This window comes from Lynx canadensis, chromosome A3 (assembly GCF_007474595.2).
Source record: "Lynx canadensis isolate LIC74 chromosome A3, mLynCan4.pri.v2, whole genome shotgun sequence".
Taxonomy (NCBI): domain Eukaryota; kingdom Metazoa; phylum Chordata; class Mammalia; order Carnivora; family Felidae; genus Lynx; species Lynx canadensis.
The window spans coordinates 647,365-668,955 of record NC_044305.1 but is presented as its reverse complement, the minus strand read 5'-3'; the positions used below and the strand labels follow the sequence as shown (position 1 = coordinate 668,955).

Genomic DNA, 21,591 nt, shown 5'->3' with positions numbered 1-21,591 from the left:
CGGTCCCCTAAAATCATCCCTAGTGAGTGTTTTCTTGGACTCCACTCACATGCCTCCAAGTGACAGGAGGCTCACCCATAGGCAGAACCCCTTTTTAACATGCCCCCTCCTTGGTCCCAGTCCTCCCCCAGGCATGTGCGTGGGGTCCATTCTCCAGGCCAGCACCCACAGCCACTGTCTCCTCCCAAGCTATAAGCCACTGAGGGCACAAGGTGAGGGGAGTCAGGGACAGGGCCACCTTGTCACCCAGGGAGCACCAGGAGCTCTTATGACAGACACAAAGCCCAGTGCTCGCCAAACAGGCACATGTAATTCCACAGGGAAACTTCACAATACGTCGTTAGCGTGGAAAAGGATTAGAGAATTCTGAATCCTATCTCGTTTAAAAAACGCATAGGATGGGCACAGATGCCTGAAAATAAATCAGGTGACACAAACGTTCTTCCCGTGTTTGACTGTATCTTCCCAGCTCCCCACGAGGGGTGTGTATTATTTCTGTCATCAGCAAAGACGACAGACCATACCCAATGGTTTAAGAAGCTGCTGGCGCCCCTCACTCAGGCAGGGTTGAAACACCTGCTTTCCGTCCATGCCACGTTCATTCAGCTTTTGGCTAGTTAAACCACACATGCCTCAGACACGCAGGCAAGAATGCTAACTGGGAAGAAAGGATCGCTGGGAGCACAAGCTAAATCTGGAGATGCAAGCAAGTGGTCCAGGTGAAAAGGGCTGGTGCTTGTGCAGCCTCCCCAGCCCCTTCCCCAGCACCAGCCAAGGGGCCAAGGGGCCCCTCACGCCCCATGGGCCTTGGCTGGTGCCCATGAAGGGCCAGGGCCGTGGGCTTCTGTTCAGCACCATGGCCAGCACCATGGCCAGCACCATGGCCAGCACCCTCTCCTGCCCACAGGCCTGGGATAGGCCAAGGGAAACCCACCTGCCTTCTTCTTAATCCCATCTGGGACCTAAGCTCCAAAATGCTCCCCTGCTCTGCCCTTGTGCACGTGATGAACAGCACACTGGGTCAGGCCCTGCCCTCCTGAGGGAGGCTCACTGAGGCTCTGTCTGTGGGTGAACAAACTCCCATGGGCCCAGCAGGCTCCTGCGGCAACCCGTCGGCTGCTGGGCCAGAATCGGCACTTCCACATCCTCTCCCAGTGAACTGGCTTCTCTCTGCGCCTCCCGCAGCTTGTCACCACCTCCCCACAAACCTGGGGTCCCAGGAGAAACTGGCCTTTTCCTCCAAACACTTCAAACATTTTTTTCCAAGCCTAAATGGAAAAGCAAACTCACAAGTTCTAAGCTCTCTAATTCCGTGGACGGAAAGAGCAAAGCAGACAAGACCTAGGGGGAAGGAGTGCAGCCGGGCAGGGGACGGCCGCACCCTGCAGGCCACCAGGAACAATCCAGGGGGACGCCCTCTGCGGCCGGGCTCACTCGGCACTACCCATCCATCCACTGTGAGCAGCCGACCTGCCACCATCACAGATGATTAACGGACATCCGGGTACACTGTTCCCAATGACTCCCAGTAGGACTTTCTGTACATTTACAACATTATTCCAAGTAATCCAAAAAAATTAGAGACCTAATTGTATTCAGGCTAGATAACCAGTAGAGACTAATGACACTCAGCTCTGCAGCACGTCCTGGAGATGAAAGTCAGGCTCAGGGCTGACCCGGAACACACCCATCCCCCATTTCCCCCAAGGGGAGCAGCCGTGGCCCCAACCTTCATGGTCTCTGCAAGGAGCCGCCTGGAAAGCCAGGGCCCTGTCCCCCCAGCATCCCTTCCCTTCAACCAACCCCAGGTGCTAAGCAGTGGGACAAAGATTCTGGGCAGCTGGTGGCTGGGGGGGGAAGCCAGAACCCCCCCCCCAAGTCAGGTCACCTCTCCCATTTGTGGGGGCTGTTGGAGAAGGCCATGACCTCTTTGACCCAGCACCTGCCAGGCCTGAATCCCGGCTGCCCCACTTACCATCAAGTGGCCTTGAGTCCATGACCACTCGCCTGGGGTCCTAACCTCAGCATCTGGGGGCTGATGGACAGCAGGTGTGTGGAGCACCTGAAAACAATCCTGTTCCCACCCCTGCTCATCATCCTGGAGACTCGGGGAAGTGTCAGAGGACCCCCTTTCTGAGACCTGACTGCCCCTGTGACTGAAGCTCGCAGGAACCAGAGTCCGGGGGGCAAGAGGAAGGGTTAGGTTCAACACCGCACTGGGGCCAGCATCCCCAAGGGCCACAGTCCCCTCTCTGCACCGGGAAAGGGTGAGGCTACAGGTGTATGGCAGGGTTGGTGGTGGATTGGTTTAGGGACAAGAGGCTCCTTAATCAGCACTCAGACCCACAGCCAGTGCCCATCAGTGTGACTATACCAGGCCCTTCCTTCCCCACAATGAGCCCCCAGCCTAGTCCCCTTGGGCACCCCACGAGGACCCATCCTGCCACGCTCAGCAAGACCCTTGCAGAGAAAGCCGCACAAACTTACTGAGAGCAAATCATTCTAGGAGCACCTACTCCCCTGGAAATGTGGAGCGGACAGCTGCCCCTGGGCAGCTCAGCCGGAGGGCCCCCAGTCCAGGGACCCTGCAGTCCTCAGGGCCTTCAGCATGACCTAGACCAGCTTCAAACAATAAAAACTCCAGCCCTCCCTGCCCCCAGCTCCAGACCAGTCCATCTACTGAACAGCCCGTAGACCCCCTCCCCTCCAACTCTGTGGCCCCGGCTTTTTAAATTCACATGAGGAACAGGCTACAGGGAGAGCCATCTCTGCCACTGCTGACCCTCTCTGACACGCACGCACCTCCCCAAGAACTACAGAAGGAGAGCAAACTCACTCCGGGGGTTCACCACTGTGCCACCAGCAGCCGGGAAAGCGAGCTGAGAACGAACGGATCAGTGCGACGCATCACCACCGCGAAGGGTGGGGCCCAGCTGCTGAAAGGGGCCCCAGGGACAAGGACAAACGGGACTCATTTCCAGAAGCACCGCTTTCTTCAAAACCCTCCCCCCAGCACAGACGACGTTGTTCTCTGGGGACAATCTGAGGTCTGCACGGCCCTCTTCTTCGTACCTAGGACCCAGCTAAGCTGTTCCAGCTTTGCTGGGCAGGGTCGACGGGTGCCACACAGCCACAACAGGAAGACACACCTCCTCCCACAGCGACGGCCCGGCGCATCGTCACAAGTGAGGAGCCGTTTTAAGAGGCTGCTGGAGCTGTCAGCGCATTGCTGCTGGAAAGCACCACTGAGCTCCAGCCTTGCAGAAGAAAGCAGCCGTGCCCGCAGCATCTCCCACGCTCTGGGGACGGCGCGGTCGAAGGTGGGCTCAGCCTTGAGGCCCACACACACCTAAGTCACTACATGACTTAGCCGAGGATGGTGGGGGGGGAGGGGGGGGGCTGGTCAGGACGCCCAGGTGGAAACCAGATGTCCCCGGCGAAGTTCTTTCGGGTCCCAAGAGTCCGCCCGTCCAACCCACCCACAACGGTGTTCTTCGAGCCCAAACCGTTCTGCCTCCATGTCTGGAGGCTCAGGATGCTGGGGACGTGTGCCATTCGGCTGTGAACAGAAGACGTGTCCCCGGACCCAGGCGGCTGTAGAGCAAGCAACTTCCTTCAGGAAAACAGCAGGTCCCCCTGCAACACACAAGCAAGCGTCTGAAGTGTCAGAGGCCTCAAGTTTACGTGCGGGCTCGTTAACAGCAGCCACAAACCTCCTGATCCAGGCCCGGCTACTGGCTGATGGCTGAGGACTGGCCGTGGCTGGGCCGAGGGGCAGATGGCTGAGGGCGCTGTCCAGGACATGCTTGCTAACCGTCGTCCACCTGTCTGACCAGTCTCTATGCAGGACGACGCTTTTCATTTTGCTAAGCCACAACCACGGAGACCTGGCAACAACGGCCACGAGCTTCGTGAGCGCCACACACGTCAAACACCACGCCGAATGATTTGCAGGAGATGGACACGGAGCTCTTAGCCCCCGTTACAGACAAGAAGACTCGGTCCCGGGACGTCAGTAGAGGCAGGACCCCAGTCAGGTGAGCCTAGAGCTAGGGGTCCCCACCACTCGCCATCTTTCACAGGAACGTGCCCTCTGGACCATCTCCACTGGCTACAACGTCACGCCATGAATAGTGAGCGGTTAAGTGACACACCCAATAGGAGGAATTGAGACAGCATGACCTCAGCGAGGGCGAACGTGGTGACATCCGCTACCAACGCGCCCCCTGCAACGTCCATCCAGGAACGACCCAACATTTGTACTTGAGAATACTTAAAAAGAGCCACCTGAGAGGTATCCCAGCACCATCACGGTAACAAGACATCGGGCACACACCAGTCACCGATGTCCCTTATAAGCTCTGCCCCCGAAGGGGAACAGCCTACAGCCCAGGGCCCATCCGCCATCATGAGCCTTCTAACAGGACGGGTCCTGACGCCCAGACCTGCCTCTGGCCCCACCCGCCCTGTCCAGCCTCGGGCAGACGCTCAGGGGGCACAGAACACGCACTCCGTGGGCTTCCCTGTCCCGCACGAAGGTTCAAGCCTCTGAGGGGTCTCCCCTCCCCTCAGCCAAGACCCCGTTGTCAGTGCCTCCCGTGAAATGTCCCAAAAGCTCAGTCCTCTGGACCTTATACCTTCTACGGGACGGGTAGAAAGCCAGCTCCCAAAGGCAGCCCTGTGGCTCCACTAACAAGGACCCAGAACATCTGCCGAGTAACGCTCATGCAGAGACCCACGGGGCCTGCCTCGGTCAGGCAGGAGCGCACGTGTTAACAAAGATCTGCGGATTAACGTGTTAACTAAAATAAACTGGTAAAACCCAACCTGGAAGCACTCCATCCAGGGGCGCCTGGGGGACTCAGTCAGTTAAGCATCCGACTCTTGATTTCAGCTCAGGTCATGATCTCGAAATTCATGGGTTCAAGCCCCATGTCAAGCTCTGTGCTGTCAGCACAGAGCCTGCTTGGGATTCTCTCTCTCCCTGTCTCTCTGCCCCTCCCCGACTTGTTCCTCTTCCTCTCTCCCTCTCTCCCTCTCTCTCTCTCTCTCTCTCTCTCTCTCTCAAAATAAATAAAAATAAACTTTAAAAAAGGAAGAAAAAGGAACTCCATCCGGACTCAGCCTATGCCTCCTGGAAGTAATCTGGCTCAGTAACCTGACCTTCTGGGGTTTAAGCTTTGTTAGAAGCAGGGTGGCCCTCCCACCACATGGTGAGCATCTGGGGTCTCAGGGTCCCCAACACACAGTGGTGCCCACGTCACTAGCCAAGCCGAGCCTCCCTCCTTCTGAGACTTCGGACTTGGAATATTTGACTTGTACGGATTTCTAATAAAACCGAGATATTTCTTCTGCTTGAATCTGTGAAGCTGTCCAGCACTGAGCCTCCCACCTACCCTATCGCCTTGCAGACCCAAGAATGTGTGTGGAGACTGACCCCGTGTGACAGTGGACAGTGATCAAAAAATGTTATACTGGTACAGAGTGATCTCACTTTCAACGGAGGGTGGGAAGTTCTGCAAAGACGCCCGAGGTCTCCAGGCCAGCGAGGATGGTCTGCTAAGCCCTGGTTTCCCTGGAAACCACAACTCTCCTGGCATTCCCACCTTTGTGGAAATTTCCATAAGATTCTCCAAGTCCCAGTGGACACTTTCTCCCCAGGCCTATAGAGAGGTCTGCAACTGGAAAGCAGTTGAGAATACAGCCTTCTTCCGGAAACACAGAATGCTCCGTCAGCAGAGGAGGGACCCTGCCACCGCCCCGGGGCCACACTCAACCCCCAAATTCGGTCAGACCAAGGAACAGAGTGGCCAACACTCAGGGTCAAGGCTGAGGGCCAAGGCTCCACCTCCCACCCAGGTGGCCCACCGGTGGCAGATGAGCGGGAGGGGACAGCAGGCGGCCTGTGCGGGCCAACAGTGTGACCCCACTTGGGTTAGCCAAGGCCACGCAGGGGACTGGAGCAAGGCCATGAGGCCCCGGACCCCAGCCTGCTGCTGGGGGGGGCAAGAGGTCACACGGGGCCCCACAGCCCCCAGCACCGGCCCCACAGCAGATGCCATCTGAGGACACAGAGGGCTTGGCAGTCGAGCCCAAGAGAAAACAGCTCACAAAAAGTGAGCCAGTCAAGTGAGCCCAGACTTCACGGGCTCAGCCCCGTGGCCGTCACCGGCATTTTCCACCCGGCCTATTTTAAATGCAATTTCATCCTGGCAACTTAAAGTGGCTTTCAGATGTTGGAAAGGTTAAGCAATCCGTACCCCCAAACTCTCATCTCCAAGGAAGAGACCCCTTTCGGCCTGAGTGGGGCAGCTCCGGGACCCTCTCAACCTGGCCTGGCCTCAGTCTCCCCACCAGTGAGAATGGGCACCTCCCAGGCTCCCAGGGACACATCCGAGACCCGCACACTGTAGACACAAAATAAACCCCACCCCCAGCTGCAGCCAGAGAGACCACCCTAAGGAGATCCCCCTGAAGGACTCCCATCGAGCGTGGGGGACACACCCCTGAAAGGTGGCCTAGGCCTTTTCTGTGGCTCACAACCGCTTTGAGAAAGTCATGGAAACTCCAGACCTTCTATCTCGAAAACCCTCTCACACAAAAACGCCCCCGCTGTCAGGGTGCACAGAACGTCCGAACCCTGAGGCTCCAGCCTGAGGAGTGAGGAGGGGCAGGCAGTGGGGAGGAGAGGAGGGGGGTGGGGAAAATCTGTGGGCCTCCTGCAGCTGAGTCTGGCCCCTTTCCCACCCCACACGCCCAGGTCCTCAACACAGGGCCCCACCCAGTGCTGACAACACGGTCAGGTCCCCGGCAACCTCACCCCGGACCCACGTGCAGCCTGGGCTGCTCACCCGAATCTGGGTGGGCCGTCACATGGGGCAGGTCAGCCGGGGCCGGCTGTCTATCTCGCTACGAGCAGAGGAAGGGACCCTCCAGGGGCGTCAGGGCTGGGGGCGGGGGGAGTGCCAGCTGTTTCTGCCCAGGAGGGCCCACACCTCAGCCGGTGTCGGATCCCCCCTGACGCAGGGAAGGCTCCTGTCTCCAGAAGCAGGTCTCAAAAAGCTCACACCAGGAAGGAGTGATGGCCACAGCTCTGGTCCCAGAGGCGTGTCTTCGGAGAAAGCCCCTTCCACAGACCGAAGAGGGGGAACCTGCCTGAGGCCCACCAAGCCGGGAGGCCACAGGGCGGCCACCCTCCCTCCTCACCTCTGAGAACCACTGCCCCCAGGATCCCCTGGGACACCCAGAGGGGCTGGCACACCTCCATCTTCCAGAAGCCAGGCTGTGGTGGCAAAAGGAGAAGAAACGTGGTCCCAGGGGGCTCAGGGCTGCCCCAGGCCCGAGGACTCCTTTCTGGCCGGGACAGACCGTATAGGCCTTGTGCCTGCCCTCCACTGGCTTCCCCAGGCCCACTCAGTGCCAGGCAGGGAAGAGGGGCTTGGACTTCATTTAATTAATGAATCAACAAACCAAATGACACTCAGATACGGGCCAGTCCTTGTGCCGGGCAAGGGGACGCGAGGGTTGCCGCACCGTCGAGTAACTTGGGCCTCGAGCAGGAGACCAGCACCAGGGTGGGGCTGGACCCCAAGCACGGGCACAGGGACGGGGGAGAACTCCACACCTGGGGGCCTGGGGGCTGAGTAGGAGCTACAAAAGCAGGCAGGAGACACGTCACCATCCGGGGAGAGCCACCGGGCCACCCTGAGAGAGCAGCTCAGGTCCCCGGGGCCCTGGGAACAGGGAGTATGATGCCCATTTCACTGTGGGAAGACTGAGGCCTGCACATTCCGTGACTGCACTCAAGTGTCGAACCCAGCAGCTGCCGAGACCTCTGCTCCCCTCCTGCCAGTGAGCGTGGCGGGGGGGGGGGGGGGGTGGGGGGGAGGGGTGCGGAGAGAGCTCTGTGCCCTCGGTAGAGAAGCAGGAAGGGGCTGAGCAGGCCGCCTGGGCAGCGAGGACCACTGTCCCCCATGCCCCCACACGCCGCAGGTCTGGACATCCAGGCTCACAGACACCTGAGGTGGACCCCGGCACAGACCCCACAGACACGAGAGCCGCCACCAGACTCGGGCGTCCCTCACGCTCTGCTTTGCTCTGCTCCCCGTTCTGGGTGCTGCAGCTTTTAGGGGGCAGGAGGGGCTGGCTGCTTCAGGCCCCGGCGGGGAGGAGACACTCAGGGCTGGAGACGGGGCCACACAGACGGGACCCCCCCCAGGGCGTCCTGCCAGCCAGGGACGTGCAGCCGCACCACGGGTCTGGCAGAGGCACCCAGGGGCTGGGGGCGGGCTCGGGCCACGTACTGGAGGCCACCTTGGGCCGCGACCCGGATGACCAGAGCTGGCCCCACCCGGCGGGGAGGGAGGTGGTGATAGGAGGGCCGCTGCTGAGGAGACACAGGGCTCTTCCCAGGCTGAACGGCATACCTGAGCACGCCTACGTGGGAAGAGCCAGTCCCCTCACTGGGGCCGGTGGGGGGGGGACACTCATGTTGCCAGAGCAGCCCCGCCCGTCTGGACTCCCGGGTGGTTCGGCGCTGGGCCTGGAGACGGCCCGAGGCAACTGCCAGGGCCGCGGGTCCCTCCCCAAGACACCCTCCCCTCCAGCCCCTCCAGCACTTCCCTCCCGGGGTGTTCTCCCCCATCCCACGGAGGATCTGTCCAGGGCACACACTCACAGGCACACGGGCACATGCATGGGGCACACACGCCTCCCGTCCCGAGGGGGCACATGGAGGTGCCTTCCCAGAATCCGTCCCTCGATCCCATCCCAAAATGCCTCTTTCGTACAAAATGGCCGAGTCCCGGTCCCAGTCTAACTGGGATGGCAGAGAGCGCCTGCCTGCTCAGAGACTGTGCATGCCAATGGCCCAGTCCACACGCAGCAGCTCCCGCAACACCACACACGTGAACACTCACGTGCGCACAAGGCCGGTCCGAGACCACCGGACCTGCCCCAGGAGCCAGGAGTTCCCTGAACAGGGCCTGGGAAACCAAGAGCCCGTTCCTGGGCCAGCAGCACCGCTCCTCCTGGGTGACCACTCTACCAAGGAGGGGCTCCAGAGCCCAGAATGTGCACTGCGTTAGACACATACCTGCCCCTCCAGCTGACAGGGGTCAGGGCTGCTGTGTGCAGGGGGGGGGGCGGTGTCCAGGCCGGGCCAAGGAGAAGGGCAGGAACCGCGGAGCAAGGCAGACCACAACCCTCAGCCTAGAGCTGGGAGAGGGAGGTAATATTTGGACACCCCTCCTCCCCATTTCAGCAGCCCTGAGGCTCACCCTAGCTGGAGAGTGAGCGGCTTGGGGGTTGAGGAACAGCGGGCCAGCCCCTTCCCCCAGCGCCTTGCCCCCTTCCTTGGGGGAGTCTAGGCTACAGGGGGCCTCCAGGAGTCCAGATCCAGTGGCAGGACCCGCAGCGCCACCCTCCCTCCCGGCTGGCCCTTTGTTCAGCGCAGCGGCCGTGGGGAGGGGCCTCGGGCCGAGGAAGGGAGGCTGGGGCGCCGCACATCTCCCCATCCTGCGGGGGAGGGGCTGATGAAACCCAACCAGGCCGCTGGCGGTAGGGGGATGGCTCCCCCACACCCGCCTGAACGCCCGGGCCCCAGAACTCCTTCCGAATCGCACTACCGTCTCCGCCCTTCGCTTTAGCCAGGGAACGCGGTCCCCCGGCTCAGAGCACGGCACCGGCGTGACCGACACGGGCGCTCGGACACACAGAGGCCCCCCCCCACCGCCCCGCGCCCCCCCGCCGGCGTGCACTCACCCGTAGACCCCCCCCCACCGCCCCGCGCCCCCCCGCCGGCGTGCACTCATAGAGCCCCCCCCACCGCCGTGCGCCCCGCGACCCCGCCGGCGCTCACTCACACATAGGCCCCCCACGCTGCCCAGCGACCCCGCGTCCGCGTCCCCCGAGACCCCCGCCGGCGCGCACTCACCCGTGGGCCCCCCCACCGCCCGAGCCCCCCGCTGGCGCGCGCTCACCTGCAGACCCCCCGCCGCCCCCCCGCCGGCGCGCACTCACCCGTAGGCCCCCCACCACCCTCCGCGGGTGCGCACTCACCCGTGGGCCCCCCCACCGCCCCTCGCGCCCCCCGTCGGCGCGCACTCACCCGTAGACCCCCCCCCCCCACCGCCCCTCGCGCCCCCCGCCGGCGCGCACTCACACGTAGGCGTGGTAGACGAACGCCCAGCCGCGCGGCCGCTCCAGCACGTTGTAGAGGAAATTCTGCAGCTTGCGGTAGAAGGCGTTGCGCTTGGGGGGCTTCCCGGCGCCCGCGCCTCCCGCGCGCGGCTTGCTCAGGATGCTGCCGCGCTTGGGGGCCTCGGAGCCGGCGATGAGCAGCGCGCCGTCCCGGGTGGAGTCGGGCGCGCCGGGGTCCAACCCCACGAAGCCCACCTTGAGCTTCTTCTCCCCGCTCGGGCCGGGGTACACGCCGCCGTTGCGCGACTTCTGCACCATGGTGCCGGGCGGCGCCCCGGCGGGCGCGGGCTCAGCGGGCGAGGCGCGCGGGGGGCGGCGCGGGCCCGAGCCCAGGCCCCCGGCCCGGAGCCGCATGGCCGAGGCGGCGGCGGCGGCGGCTCCGCGCTCCTGCCGGCCCGGGCCGCGCGCCGGGGACGCTGCGGCCGCCTGGCTCCGCCCGCCGCCTCGCCCCGCCCCCGTTAACCCCAGCGACGCCGCGCCGGCCGCGGGAGGGGAGGGGGGAGGGGACCCGGCTGCTCCAGGCGTCCGGCCGCCCCGGGCCGCCTGGCCCCGCTCCCGCGGCCCGGTGTGCCCTGACGAGGGAATCGGGCCCCCTGGTCGTCCCCTGGCCGGACAAGCGCGCCGCCTGAGCGGCCCCCAGCTCTCCGTGGATCGGAGCGCCTGGCCCCAGTCGGATTCTTACCAGCTGGGCCCCTGGACTGGACGCCTGGGAGCAGGACGGAGGGACGCCCAGGACGGAGAGACAGGCACCGGCTCTTGCCGGACCCTCCGTGAAGGCCCAGCCCACTAGGAACTTACGCTCTTGGCCTCTAGGTGGGCCAGGCATGAAGACCCCTTCGACGCAGGTCCCCCCTGAGTGTACAGGGAGACATCTGGAGACACTTCCCAAGAGGTTACCTGAACTGGGCTTTGGAGAAGGAGTCCTGAAGGGAGGCAGCAGGGGAAAGGCGAGGAGGGTTTGCAGAGGCCCCTGCGGCAGGAAGAGGGGCAAAGGTGGTCAGAGAGGTGAGACCTGAGACACTTGCCCCTGGGGGGCCTGGGCTTTCTAAGGCAGACCCCAGAAAGGGCCCGCGGCAGGGGGGTGGCCGGTGGGCCCCAGGGCAAGACACAGGCCGGAGGCCAATGGGGAAACCGATGCCACAGTCCAGGAGGGAAGGTTCTGGACACAGATGGCACGGAGTCCTCCTGAGGGCAGTTGGCAGAGGTTGCCTCCTACAGCCAGGGAGCCAGGGTGTCCTGGGGGGGAGGGGTCTTTCTAGAACCTGCTTCTGGGAAGCCAAAGGACCCATGCCTCAGCCACTTAGAGGCCCCGTGCACTCCATGCTGACAGTCCCCACCGTGTCCCCCCCCCCGGAGCCTCCCTCTGTCCCCCGTGGATGGTGTTGGCCGCAGGTGCCTCTCCCGACTGCAACCAGCCTCTCCCCACATTTGCCCGGCACCGAGGGGTCCACTGAGAGAGGCCCTGTGCTGAACCGTCCTCTCCAGCCACTAGGCTCACAAGCCAGCACGCTCTACCGCACTGGGTCCGCTGTGTCGTTTGCCCCTTTCTTTCTATAGCTTTCTATATTCAGCGGAAAACAGAATGGTCGATGCAGGCACAGTGCTCATTTGTAAGTCATCTAGAATGTTGGGGACGGAGTGCCACTTAGGCCCCACATACACCTGTGCACACAGGTGTGTCCCAGGGACCACACTCTTGACCCCTACCTCCCTGCCCCTCGGTCATTAGCTGCGATCAGCCAGCATGTCCCCAAATGGCTGCAGTTTTCTTGAGTATGTGTACCATCGCTGAGGTCAAGCGCAGGAAGGGGGACCCACCTGGTCACTTCAAGGGGAAGACAATGGCCTAGATCGCAAAAGGAAAGAAGCTGCCGAGACTGGCCCTGCTGCTCGGACTCTGAGCAGCCCTCGTTCCCCCTCATCCTGTTAAGAGGAAGCCCTGGTTTGTGGGGTGCCACGTATGCTGGGCATGGCCTTTCCTCGGGGAGCCCCTTGTCAGGGTTCAATGTGAGAGTGAAGTGGATCCGTGGTTAGGGTCGTTTCGCAGAGGATGAAGGAGTGACTCCCAGGTATCATTTTTGCAGACGCATGAGCATTGAGTGGGAGCGAAGTCTGTGCCGTCTGGCGTCCAGGACAAGACGTGGGTCTAAGCGTCTACTTTAGAAAGGTGTTTGGTGCTGTTACACCCTGGACACAGGCGAACCACATTTTTAAACGCTATTTCTACTGTTGCGTGACATCGTTTGATAGCGGTGAGACCCCAGACCCCTCCTTGGACGCTAGGTGTCTGCTTTACTCATCACCTGCAAGCATTTTTTTAAAAAGGTGTTCCTAGTATTTCTGTTTGTCCAAGTTGTTCACCCATACCCCACCGCGTGCGCACAGACTTCTCTCCTCCGTGACGGTTCCCACCAGGTGACCCGACGTTGTTCCCTGTTGTAGGTGGACTCGGTGAAGCTGACCTGGAGACATCGGTTCCCAGCCTACATCACCAACTTGGTCTCCATTGTCTTCGTGGTAAGTTCCGGAAGGCTAAGGCGGGAGAGATCAGGGAGGCCCACAGGGAGAGTTGTGTGCTCGCCGAGACCAGAGTCAGGCGTCAACGTGACATTTGTTCTCATCCCAGAGTGTAGGGTGCCCCGAAGGTGGGAGGGGACCAGGATTCCGCGGGGACCCCAAGGGGACCCACATGCCCCAGGTTGCCTTCACAGTCCCCTGGGGGAGGCCCCTCCAGCAGGAGCACCGACAGCCAGGCTGGAGGGGAGGCTGCCGGGGACGCGCAAGGCCGCTGTTCTCTTGCACACGCAGCTTTGCCTCGACCCTCAAGGGCTGTGGCGCGCGAAGCCCACCTCAAGGCGTGAAGATCTTTGCTTCCTCTGTCTAGGACGTCCTTTCAGTGAGCTGGCTCATTGAACATGTATGCTTTCAGTGTTGTGCCACGTACAAGGACTGCATTGTCGGCAACCTGGTCGACAGTGCCCTCCACCCCTGCAGCCCAGGGAAGCAGTTCGTTGAAAATGCTCAGTTGGGGTGAATTCCATACAAGAGACAGGAATTTCATTTATTTAAAAATAGATGGGATGGGGCGCCTGGGTGGCGCAGTCGGTTAAGCGTCCGACTTCAACCAGGTCACGATCTCGCGGTCCGTGAGTTCGAGCCCCGCGTCGGGCTCTGGGCTGATGGCTCAGAGCCTGGAGCCTGTTTCCGATTCTGTGTCTCCCTCTCTCTCTGCCCCTCCCCCATTCATGCTCTGTCTCTCTCTGTCCCAAAAATAAATAAACGTTGAAAAAAAAAAATTTTTTTAAATAGATGGGAAAGACTTTCAGGCTCAAGCCATCTTTGCCAAAACTGCACTGTGGGATCCAGGAAAGAGAAGTGGAAAAATCCAGATGCACGCGGCACCCAGCTCGGGTCCGGAGGGACCTTTCACCGGGACGCGGGCGGGCAGGCTGGGCTGTGCGCTGTCTTTTCAGCACCTCCAGCTCCGGTCACTCCCCCCAGAACCTAGGGCCTAGCACCCTGCTCCTGGCTCTCCTCTCGGTTCCTCCTCCCGTCCCCACATCGCTGGCTACACCAAGCAGCCGAGATCGGACTCCTGAGCTGAGAAACGAACGTTGGCCACCGTTGCCGTCTTACGGAAGGACAGCTCCGAGTTCTCACAAGTCCCCACCTGCCCCCAAAGCGCTCCTGCATGTTCCCTTCCGATCAGGGACTCACCACACGGGGCTGTGAGCCCGCTTCCCAGCCTGGCACCCCTGCCTTTGTGTGTGTCCTTCCGTGTCCCCCAGAGCCTGGCACAGGGTCCACAATGTGTGGACGGTAGATATCACGGCTGCCGCTGGTGCAGGCCAGCGTGGAGAAGCTACACGGTGACTCTTCCCACAGTGGTCAGGCCAGGGAGTGGGCTTGGCATCTCCTGGAATGCAGTCCTGGGAAGTCACGACCCTAGTCTCACAGACGACACGTGACGGCGGGTCCAGAAGACATCAGAGTGCAGGGGAAGTGAGTCTAGAAGGAACAGGCTTCCACTGGCTGCTTGTCCTGGCCGAGGGAGGTCAGCGGTGAGGCTGCACTGGCCCTTCCGTGGTAGAGTAGGGGCTGCCCTGTCACCCTGCCCGTGGGGGCCCTTCTAGCACAGCCCCAGCCTGATGCTCTGTTGACAGAGAAGATATTTATGCCCAGGTGTCTGGAGACACTTGAGTTCCGTGGGCCAGTGACCATGGGGACACTGGGGACAGACACTGAAAATCAGACTTCCCTGTACCCACCCGCCTCCTCCCACTAGAGGAGGACCAAGCTCCTTCCCCAATCGCGGTGCCTTCAGGAAAACAGATGATCCTGGCGGAGGCCCAGAGAGGACACTCCACCAGGCCAAGGAACAAGACTTAATTTGGGGAAATGAGAAGAGACAGGCTCTCAATCTCCTAACCTGGGTCGGAGCTGTTGTCTTAATTCTGTAATTTGGACAACAGGAAGTGCCTGCCCGACAGAAAGTCCCAGCCCTCCCCTCCGGGGAATTTTCCATCATTAGGAGGAGGAAGGGCTGAATTTATCCAGTTCATGGGGGAGCAGGACAATAAGGAAAAGATTCAATACAAAAGCATTGATTTTTTTGAAACATCTCACGCTAAAGTCAATGAAAATCTAACGTATAGGTTTTTTTTCAAGGATCAGAGCCCCCAACAAGCTTCCCCAGCCCCCAGCAGAACAGCTAATCATATGAGGGCTGATTTGTGTTTATCAGCCACAGGCCCTTCCTTGCGCCAGGAGCCTGTGGTCGCCTGTGACAGTGGAAACGGGCTGGGGAGTAGAGGTGGATCTGGACAAGGCTTTGGGCCTTCAAGGGAACCCCCTGCTCGCGGCCCCACGCCCTCCCACCCCCTTGCCGCCCCCTCCAGGAGGGAACACGGAACACACAGGTTGGCGGTTGGGAGGGGTAACCCCTGGCCTGACCTCTGCCGCAGCCGCCGGCACAGGGAGGTCTCTGGGCATCTTCTCTGGGAGGCCCTGCTTACGGGCCTTCCCCGAAGTGGACCCCCGCCCTCCTTCTCAGCTCTGGTTCCCCAGCGTGGTAGGGAGCCGTGTCACGTGTTTGCTGCCTCCTGTTCATCTCCCCACCGGACAGGCAGTACACACACTCACAGCCCCCTGCACACACTCACAGCCCCCTGCACACACCCACAGCCCACAGAAGCCGTTCATCGACATTCTGTGAATGACAGTCACTTTGTTCTAGGGCTGGACATCGCTTGGAGCCTCGAGCCAGGATGTGCCCTTGATGACTGCAGCCTGGGGCTTGCGTGGCTCAGGGGCTGCTGGGGTAGACCATGGAGGACATGGGCAGCTGGAGCTCAATGCCATGGAGACTGGCTCCCTGCCAGCAGAGTGGTCAGCTCCCCCACACGCAGGCTGTCAGCATCCGGGCCCTGGCTGCCCGCCCACCGCTGGCCTGGGCTCGTTTGAGTGCCCTGCCTGCTTGGCCAGATGTCCAGTAGGCTTTGGACAGAGCCATCTAACCTGGGGCAGAACCCATGGGCTGTCAGAGGCCTTCACCCACCCCTTCACCCAGCACAAGGTCACCACCGAGCCAAGCTAGGAGGAAGGGACAGAAAGACTGGACTCTCCAGCCAGCAGACCGGTGACATGTCGGCCCAGACAGAGCTGGAGTCCTTGGCCAGCACCAAGGGCTCTGCTGGGGTGGCCCCTGATGACCCACTCTGCCAGCAGCACCAGGCTGCGCCCCGACACCAGGCTGCGCCCCATAGCATCACGAGAGGCAGGGTGTTGTTGCTGCAGAGTACAGCACTGAGATGGCCTGGTGAGCTCATCTGAGCTCTGAGACCTTGGGCAGACCAGGTAAGCGAGCTGGCAGGGCCCTGGCTCCCTCACTGGTCAGGCGGAGAGAAATGGCTCCCACCTGGTGGGGCTGCGGGGGCACTGAATGGAGCAGAGCAGCACAGTGCCCTGAGCAGCGTCGGCTGAGTGGTGTCCGGGGTCTGGGGGGGGGGGGCAGGAGGTGCCCCAGCAGCCCCGGTTCCCCACTTGGAGGCTCCCTCTCCCCTCATTTCTTACAGACCTCCACACACAGGCTGCAGTTGAAGAAAGTGCCCCATCCTTCCTCCCAGCTCCGGTGTGCTGACCCCATCCCTTCCTGACGTCCTACCCACAGGGATGAGATCCATCAGGCCAGTCGCTCTCCCCTAGGGGGGGGTGGTCTCGTTCCCCAGAGACATCTTTGTCTAACATGCCTGGGGCAGGTGTTACTGGCCCCTCCTACAAGGCACAGAAAAGCCCTCCCACTGCCACAACAGAGAATTATCTATCCCCGGATGTCAATAGGGCAGAGGTTAAGACACCATGATTTAGGTTAACAAGGTCTTCTCTTAAAATGCAAATATTTCTGGTAAGTTAACCATCCACACCTTAACATAAAATAGTGCAAATACGTGGATTTTTCTCCCTAAGGCTCCTAACAATACCCAAGCCAAGCGACGAGCATCTTCATGGGAAAGGAGGCAGGAATCTGGGAGGGGTTGGAAAGGAGGGCGCCCCGCCAAGGGCTTTGGGCAGGCGAGCATCTGTGTGAGGGTCCACACAGGTCGGGCTCATCATCAGCTCGTGGTCAGAACATAACACAGTAGCCCCGCACCTTCCACGATGCTTTTTTCTAGCTTGATGACAAAACACTACTCTCACCCCATCACAGAACAATGGAGTCTTTGCAGTTTCACAGTTCGGAGGCTTAATTTACATGTGTGACTTTGGGCAAGTTGCTGAACCTCTCTGTACCACGGTTCCTCAGCCTGTAAATGGGGCCTAATAACAGTACATACATCACAGGGTTGTTACGACAGTGAGATGAGTTAAGGTTTGTAAAGCATTTAGACCGTGCCTGGCACGAGGGAGACTTCTATCAGCATCAAAGGAAACACAAATGAATCCGTCCCAGGGCGGGCTCTGAGTGCATTGAATCTACAGCGTGTACTGCCTTCCTCCACCAAGATGAAGACCGTGGGTGTCGGGAGACACACAGAGTGAAGACAGGGAGGAGAGAGGGCACCCAAGGCACCCAACGTCCCGGGAGCACCCCCACCCCAGCAGAGACGGCCGCAGCCTTCCGGGAAAGCTGGGGGACACGGGAGAGCCATTTTACCCAGACGGCAGCCCTAAGGGTGCAGACAGCTGCCGTGCGGGCCCCACCCGCTCTGGGGAGCAAGAGGTTTGCTCAAAGGCCAGGACGTGAACGGAGACATTTTACAACCCCCCACCACGGGACCCCTCTGCGCCACCTCCCCTCCCTCCGCGTGCCCCCGGCTCCCCGTTTGGTTCAGCGCTGCCCTACACCGTGCAGGCGGCTGAGCCCTGGAACCCAGGGGCCCCGGCCCGCCTGACAGGCGCAGTTTCGAGTGGCGGCTGGCAGTCGCCAGATCCCAGGGTGGGCTCTCCGGGCCAGGCACCCCACCAGGGCCATCGGGCACTGTGTGCCAGCCCACAGCCCCCAAGCCCCCTCCTGGGAGCCTGGGGGAACAAAGCTCCCCTTCCAACCAGAGCTGCCAGCATCGACCCCTCCGAGTCTCTTCAGGGCCACAGCCCAGAGACTGACTGGCACTCGCCCTCACTGACCCCTCCGGGCCCACCCACTCTGCCCAAGGCGGACACGGGATAAGGAGAACCCAGATGCCGTCACCTCCCCCAACCCTTGCTTTGGCCCCCGCTCAGACCCAGTCCGGGCCCAGACCCTGCTGTGATGAGGCTGATTGGGCCTCCTTGCTGGCCGCCACCACGGCCCGACTCCCGGCCCACGAGCCCGTGTCTGGGCTGGTCTTGACTCGAGGCCCCCTCCACCCTCTTTCACCTCCTCCCCCGCTGACCCCCACGGTGAGACACCAGGAGCAGCAAGTGAGGCCAGGAAAGGAGCCGGCACCCTGAATCTCCTACTGACACCGTGCTCCGCTCCCACGGACTCACCCCAGCGGCGTTGGGAGCAACCGAGACATCGTACCCCTGACGGCGCGCCCGCCCCCGCTAGCTTCTCCCCGCAGGGCTATGGGACAGAGAGGACTGCCAGCAAGGCCTGGACCCGGCCTCCCACAGATGCCTCCCAGGAGCTCAGCTCTGACTCGGCAGCCTGCCAGCGGCACGGGAAGGGCCAGGACACGTGCTCGTGTGTGCACGCACATCACCTACACCCTCAGGCACTTGCACACACACGTGCACACGCACACCGCACCAGCTCCCGAGGGCTCCGCGACGCCCACCGAGTTCTCCCCACACCCCACGGAGCCACACACGGATGCGCAGAGTTCCACATCCGGGTCACGCACAGGAACGCAGAGCCCACACTGGGAACGCACCAGGGGCACTCCCGTGGTCCCACTCTGAGCCACACTAGGGCACCCAGGAGGGGACTCACCCACGGCCACCCACAAGACGGTGGCTCTCTTGTGAGAAACCCCAAAATCCCATTGTTGGGGTCTGAAACTGCTGCTCAGACCCAAAACTGTCACTGCCAGGGCTACCCTGGACCCTGGGGGACGGTGAGAACACGCTTTCTGCTTTGAGGGGAGGGCGCCAGGAGCCCCGGGCAGACAAGGGCAGGAGACAGATCAGATCTGGCCAGCTCAGCAGGACCCCACAGACTCATGAATTTTTCAGAGGCACCCAAAGTGAAGAGCGAAGCTGCCAATGGGGTCCCGGGGGTCCTGCTTTAAATTATTCACAGCCGAGCAAGGGTGGTAGCATCTGGCCCCAAGGCCCCGACTTCAGGGGTAGCCTCCCTGAGCCCCGGCCGGAGCCAGCCCTGTGGCCGGCAGGCAGGGCACCTCCCTGGGCCTCCACATCTTCCTCGGCAGCCCAGGCACACGAGCCCTTTGTGAGTGCCACTCCGTGTCCCCGGCTTGGTCCCCCAGGCCTCCGGTTGTGCCCCCCCCCCACCCCGGGCGGCACCGTAGCGCTGTGGTGCCCACCCTCCCCCACCCACAACCCCGCCCAGCCGCCCCCGGGGCTCCTCAAGCTGACACCCTACCCCCCAAACCTGGTGGACCCTGCCCCTTACCCTGCTCGGCAGCCCCTGCTTGCGGTAGGAAAGGGCCCCCCCGCCACTGGGGCAAAGGAGGGCCCCCCAGCTCCCTCCACACCCCAAGCCTGCACCCCCACCTGACTCCTGCAGGCCACCGCCAGGGCTCCAGTGGCCACTCCGGAGCTGGACAGCGGCAGAGACAGGAGGGGAGCCCACCCGCCGCACCTGCGAGCACGCACTTAGTGCCGCTCATTCAGACACCTGCTCTGTCCCTGGCGCCTTGCCACCTGCAATGCTACTGAGACCAGGGGCTGTCAAAGCTCGGTCCGGGCCCCTCAGGTCCCAAGAACCTTCTAGAAGGCCCTAGAGGTCGAAACTGCTTCCATAGTCCTACCAAGACCTTGTCTCTGTCACTACTGTTCTCTCTTATATGTGGAGTTTTCCGGAGGCCGTGACGTGTGATGACGCCACACGTTTGTCACTGTGTGACGGGGTGAGAACCGAGGGCCAGAGTGTCACACGAGAGGCTGTGCGAGTTCCCCCACCCCAGCCCTCCCCTGTGACGGGGGCTCATCTCCCTGCAGTGTCTCAAGCCCGAGGTGTGGCCAGTGCCCACCGGACCCCAGAAACCCACCTTCCGAGTGTGGGCGGCTCCAGGAACAGCCTGGGCACTTCCCGCCGTCCTGCTGGCAGGGTGCTGGAGGCAGGGGGGCCCCCTGGCTGGACCCTGGGGAAAATCCCGGGGAGGCGTGCTGCCCCTGTGGAGGCCCAGAGCCACCGCACCCCGCCGGGCTGAGGCCCCAGGTTTCTGGCTCCTCCAGCCACGATCCCCTGCCCGTCCCGTGGGCCATACGCTGAGCCTGGTACCAGGCAGGGGTGCTTCAAGGCCCGGAGCCCTGCCAGGCTCCAGATCTGGGCGCTTGGACCTTCCTGGGCCTGCCTCCATCACCTCACCCGGGGCCCGCAGAGGGGCTGCGAGCACAGACCTCTGGTGGGCAGGACCTGACCTCGTCCCACCTGAAGTGTCTAGGTGACCAGGACTCCCAGAGGGAGCCAGGTGGCGACAGCTTGGGACAGGAGGACAGGGACCACTACAGACCACGAAGTGCTTTCGCCCCAGCGGGGCTTTCTTTCACTCGTACCCTGTCCCCGGCTCACAGCTTTCTTCGACTTGACAGCCTCCTGGAGCAGACACATTGCAGGGTCAGCGGGTCCCCCACCGGTGGCGGTAGCCTGCACCAGGAGGCACCTGGTCTCCCAAGGTGGCAGACAAAACAGACAGTCCAGTTTGAATCTCAGATAAAGAACAAGTACTTTTCTGGTGTGAATACTGTATACGACATATTAAAGAATTATCCACTGTTCATCTGAGATCCAAATTTGACTGGGTTTCCTGTGTCTGTGTTTTCCTGCTCAGGCCATCTCCCTTGGCGGCCTCCACGGATCAACCCAGACCCTTCCCACGTGGTTCTGCCCCCCCAGTGCCACTGCCCGGGACACAGACTGGGAACCGCTCTCTGCCTGGCTACTCGGCCCTTCCTTCTCATCACACGCTGTTCATGCGCCTTCCTGAGACCCATGCTCACTTTGGGACAGGTGGGGACACACAGCGGCCCCTCCGCGGCCCATCTCTCCTGGCTGGCAGCCTCACCCAGTGTGGTGGCCTGCCTGTGCCCCCGCAGGTTTCCCAATCCCGGGAACCTTGATGGGGCCTGTGTGGCCAGAAAGGGTCCTGCGGAAGTGACTAAATCCTGGACCTCAAGATGAGGAGACTAGCCCGGACTATCATGTAAGCCAACTATATGCATCCTTATAAGAGGAGACGGAGAGAGATCTGACACACAGAAGGGATGCCGCGTGACCATGGGGCAGACATTGGAGGGACGCAGCCACAAGCCAAGCCACTTTTGGAGCCACCGGAAGCTGCGAGAGGTGAGGAACAGACCCTCCCTTAGAGCCTCTGGGGCGAACACAGCCCTGCCAAGGCCTGAATTTTGTCCCACCGGTGGTGACTTTGGCCGGTAAGAGAGGACACCTCTGTCATTTTAAGCCACCGGTTTGAGGTGATCTGTTGCAGTGACCCTAGGAGACTCACGTGGTTGGCCTGCTGCCCACCCTGGAGGGGAAGCCCCCAGCCCATTCCCCACCACAGGCACCGGCGTCTGCCCTGTGAGCCTGGGTGACCCAGCTGCCCACCCCCACCCCCACCCCCACCCCGAGCTCCTTCTGCAACACCAACACCGGGCACAGGCTGGGACTGCTTTCCTGGAGCAGGGATGGCGGGGCAGGGGCGGGCCTGCCATGCCCCCCGCCCCCAACCTCGATGACCAAAGTCAGGGCTTTCTCTAGGGTTTTGTGCGGCTGGAGCTCCT

The 21,591-nt window shown here is 61.7% G+C and overlaps 1 protein-coding gene across 8 annotated transcripts in view; it reads right to left on the bottom strand.

Moving 5' to 3' along the window:
* KCNQ2 (potassium voltage-gated channel subfamily Q member 2) overlaps positions 1-10,458 on the bottom strand; it is a 54,279-nt gene extending 43,821 nt beyond the window's left edge. For all 8 annotated transcript variants that reach the window (XM_030309196.1, XM_030309199.1, XM_030309197.1 and 5 more), the window contains exon 1: positions 10,163-10,458. In XM_030309196.1, the coding sequence (XP_030165056.1) occupies positions 10,163-10,458 (296 nt within the window). The remainder of the gene's footprint in view (positions 1-10,162) is intronic.
* Positions 10,459-21,591: the final 11,133 nt, after the last annotated feature.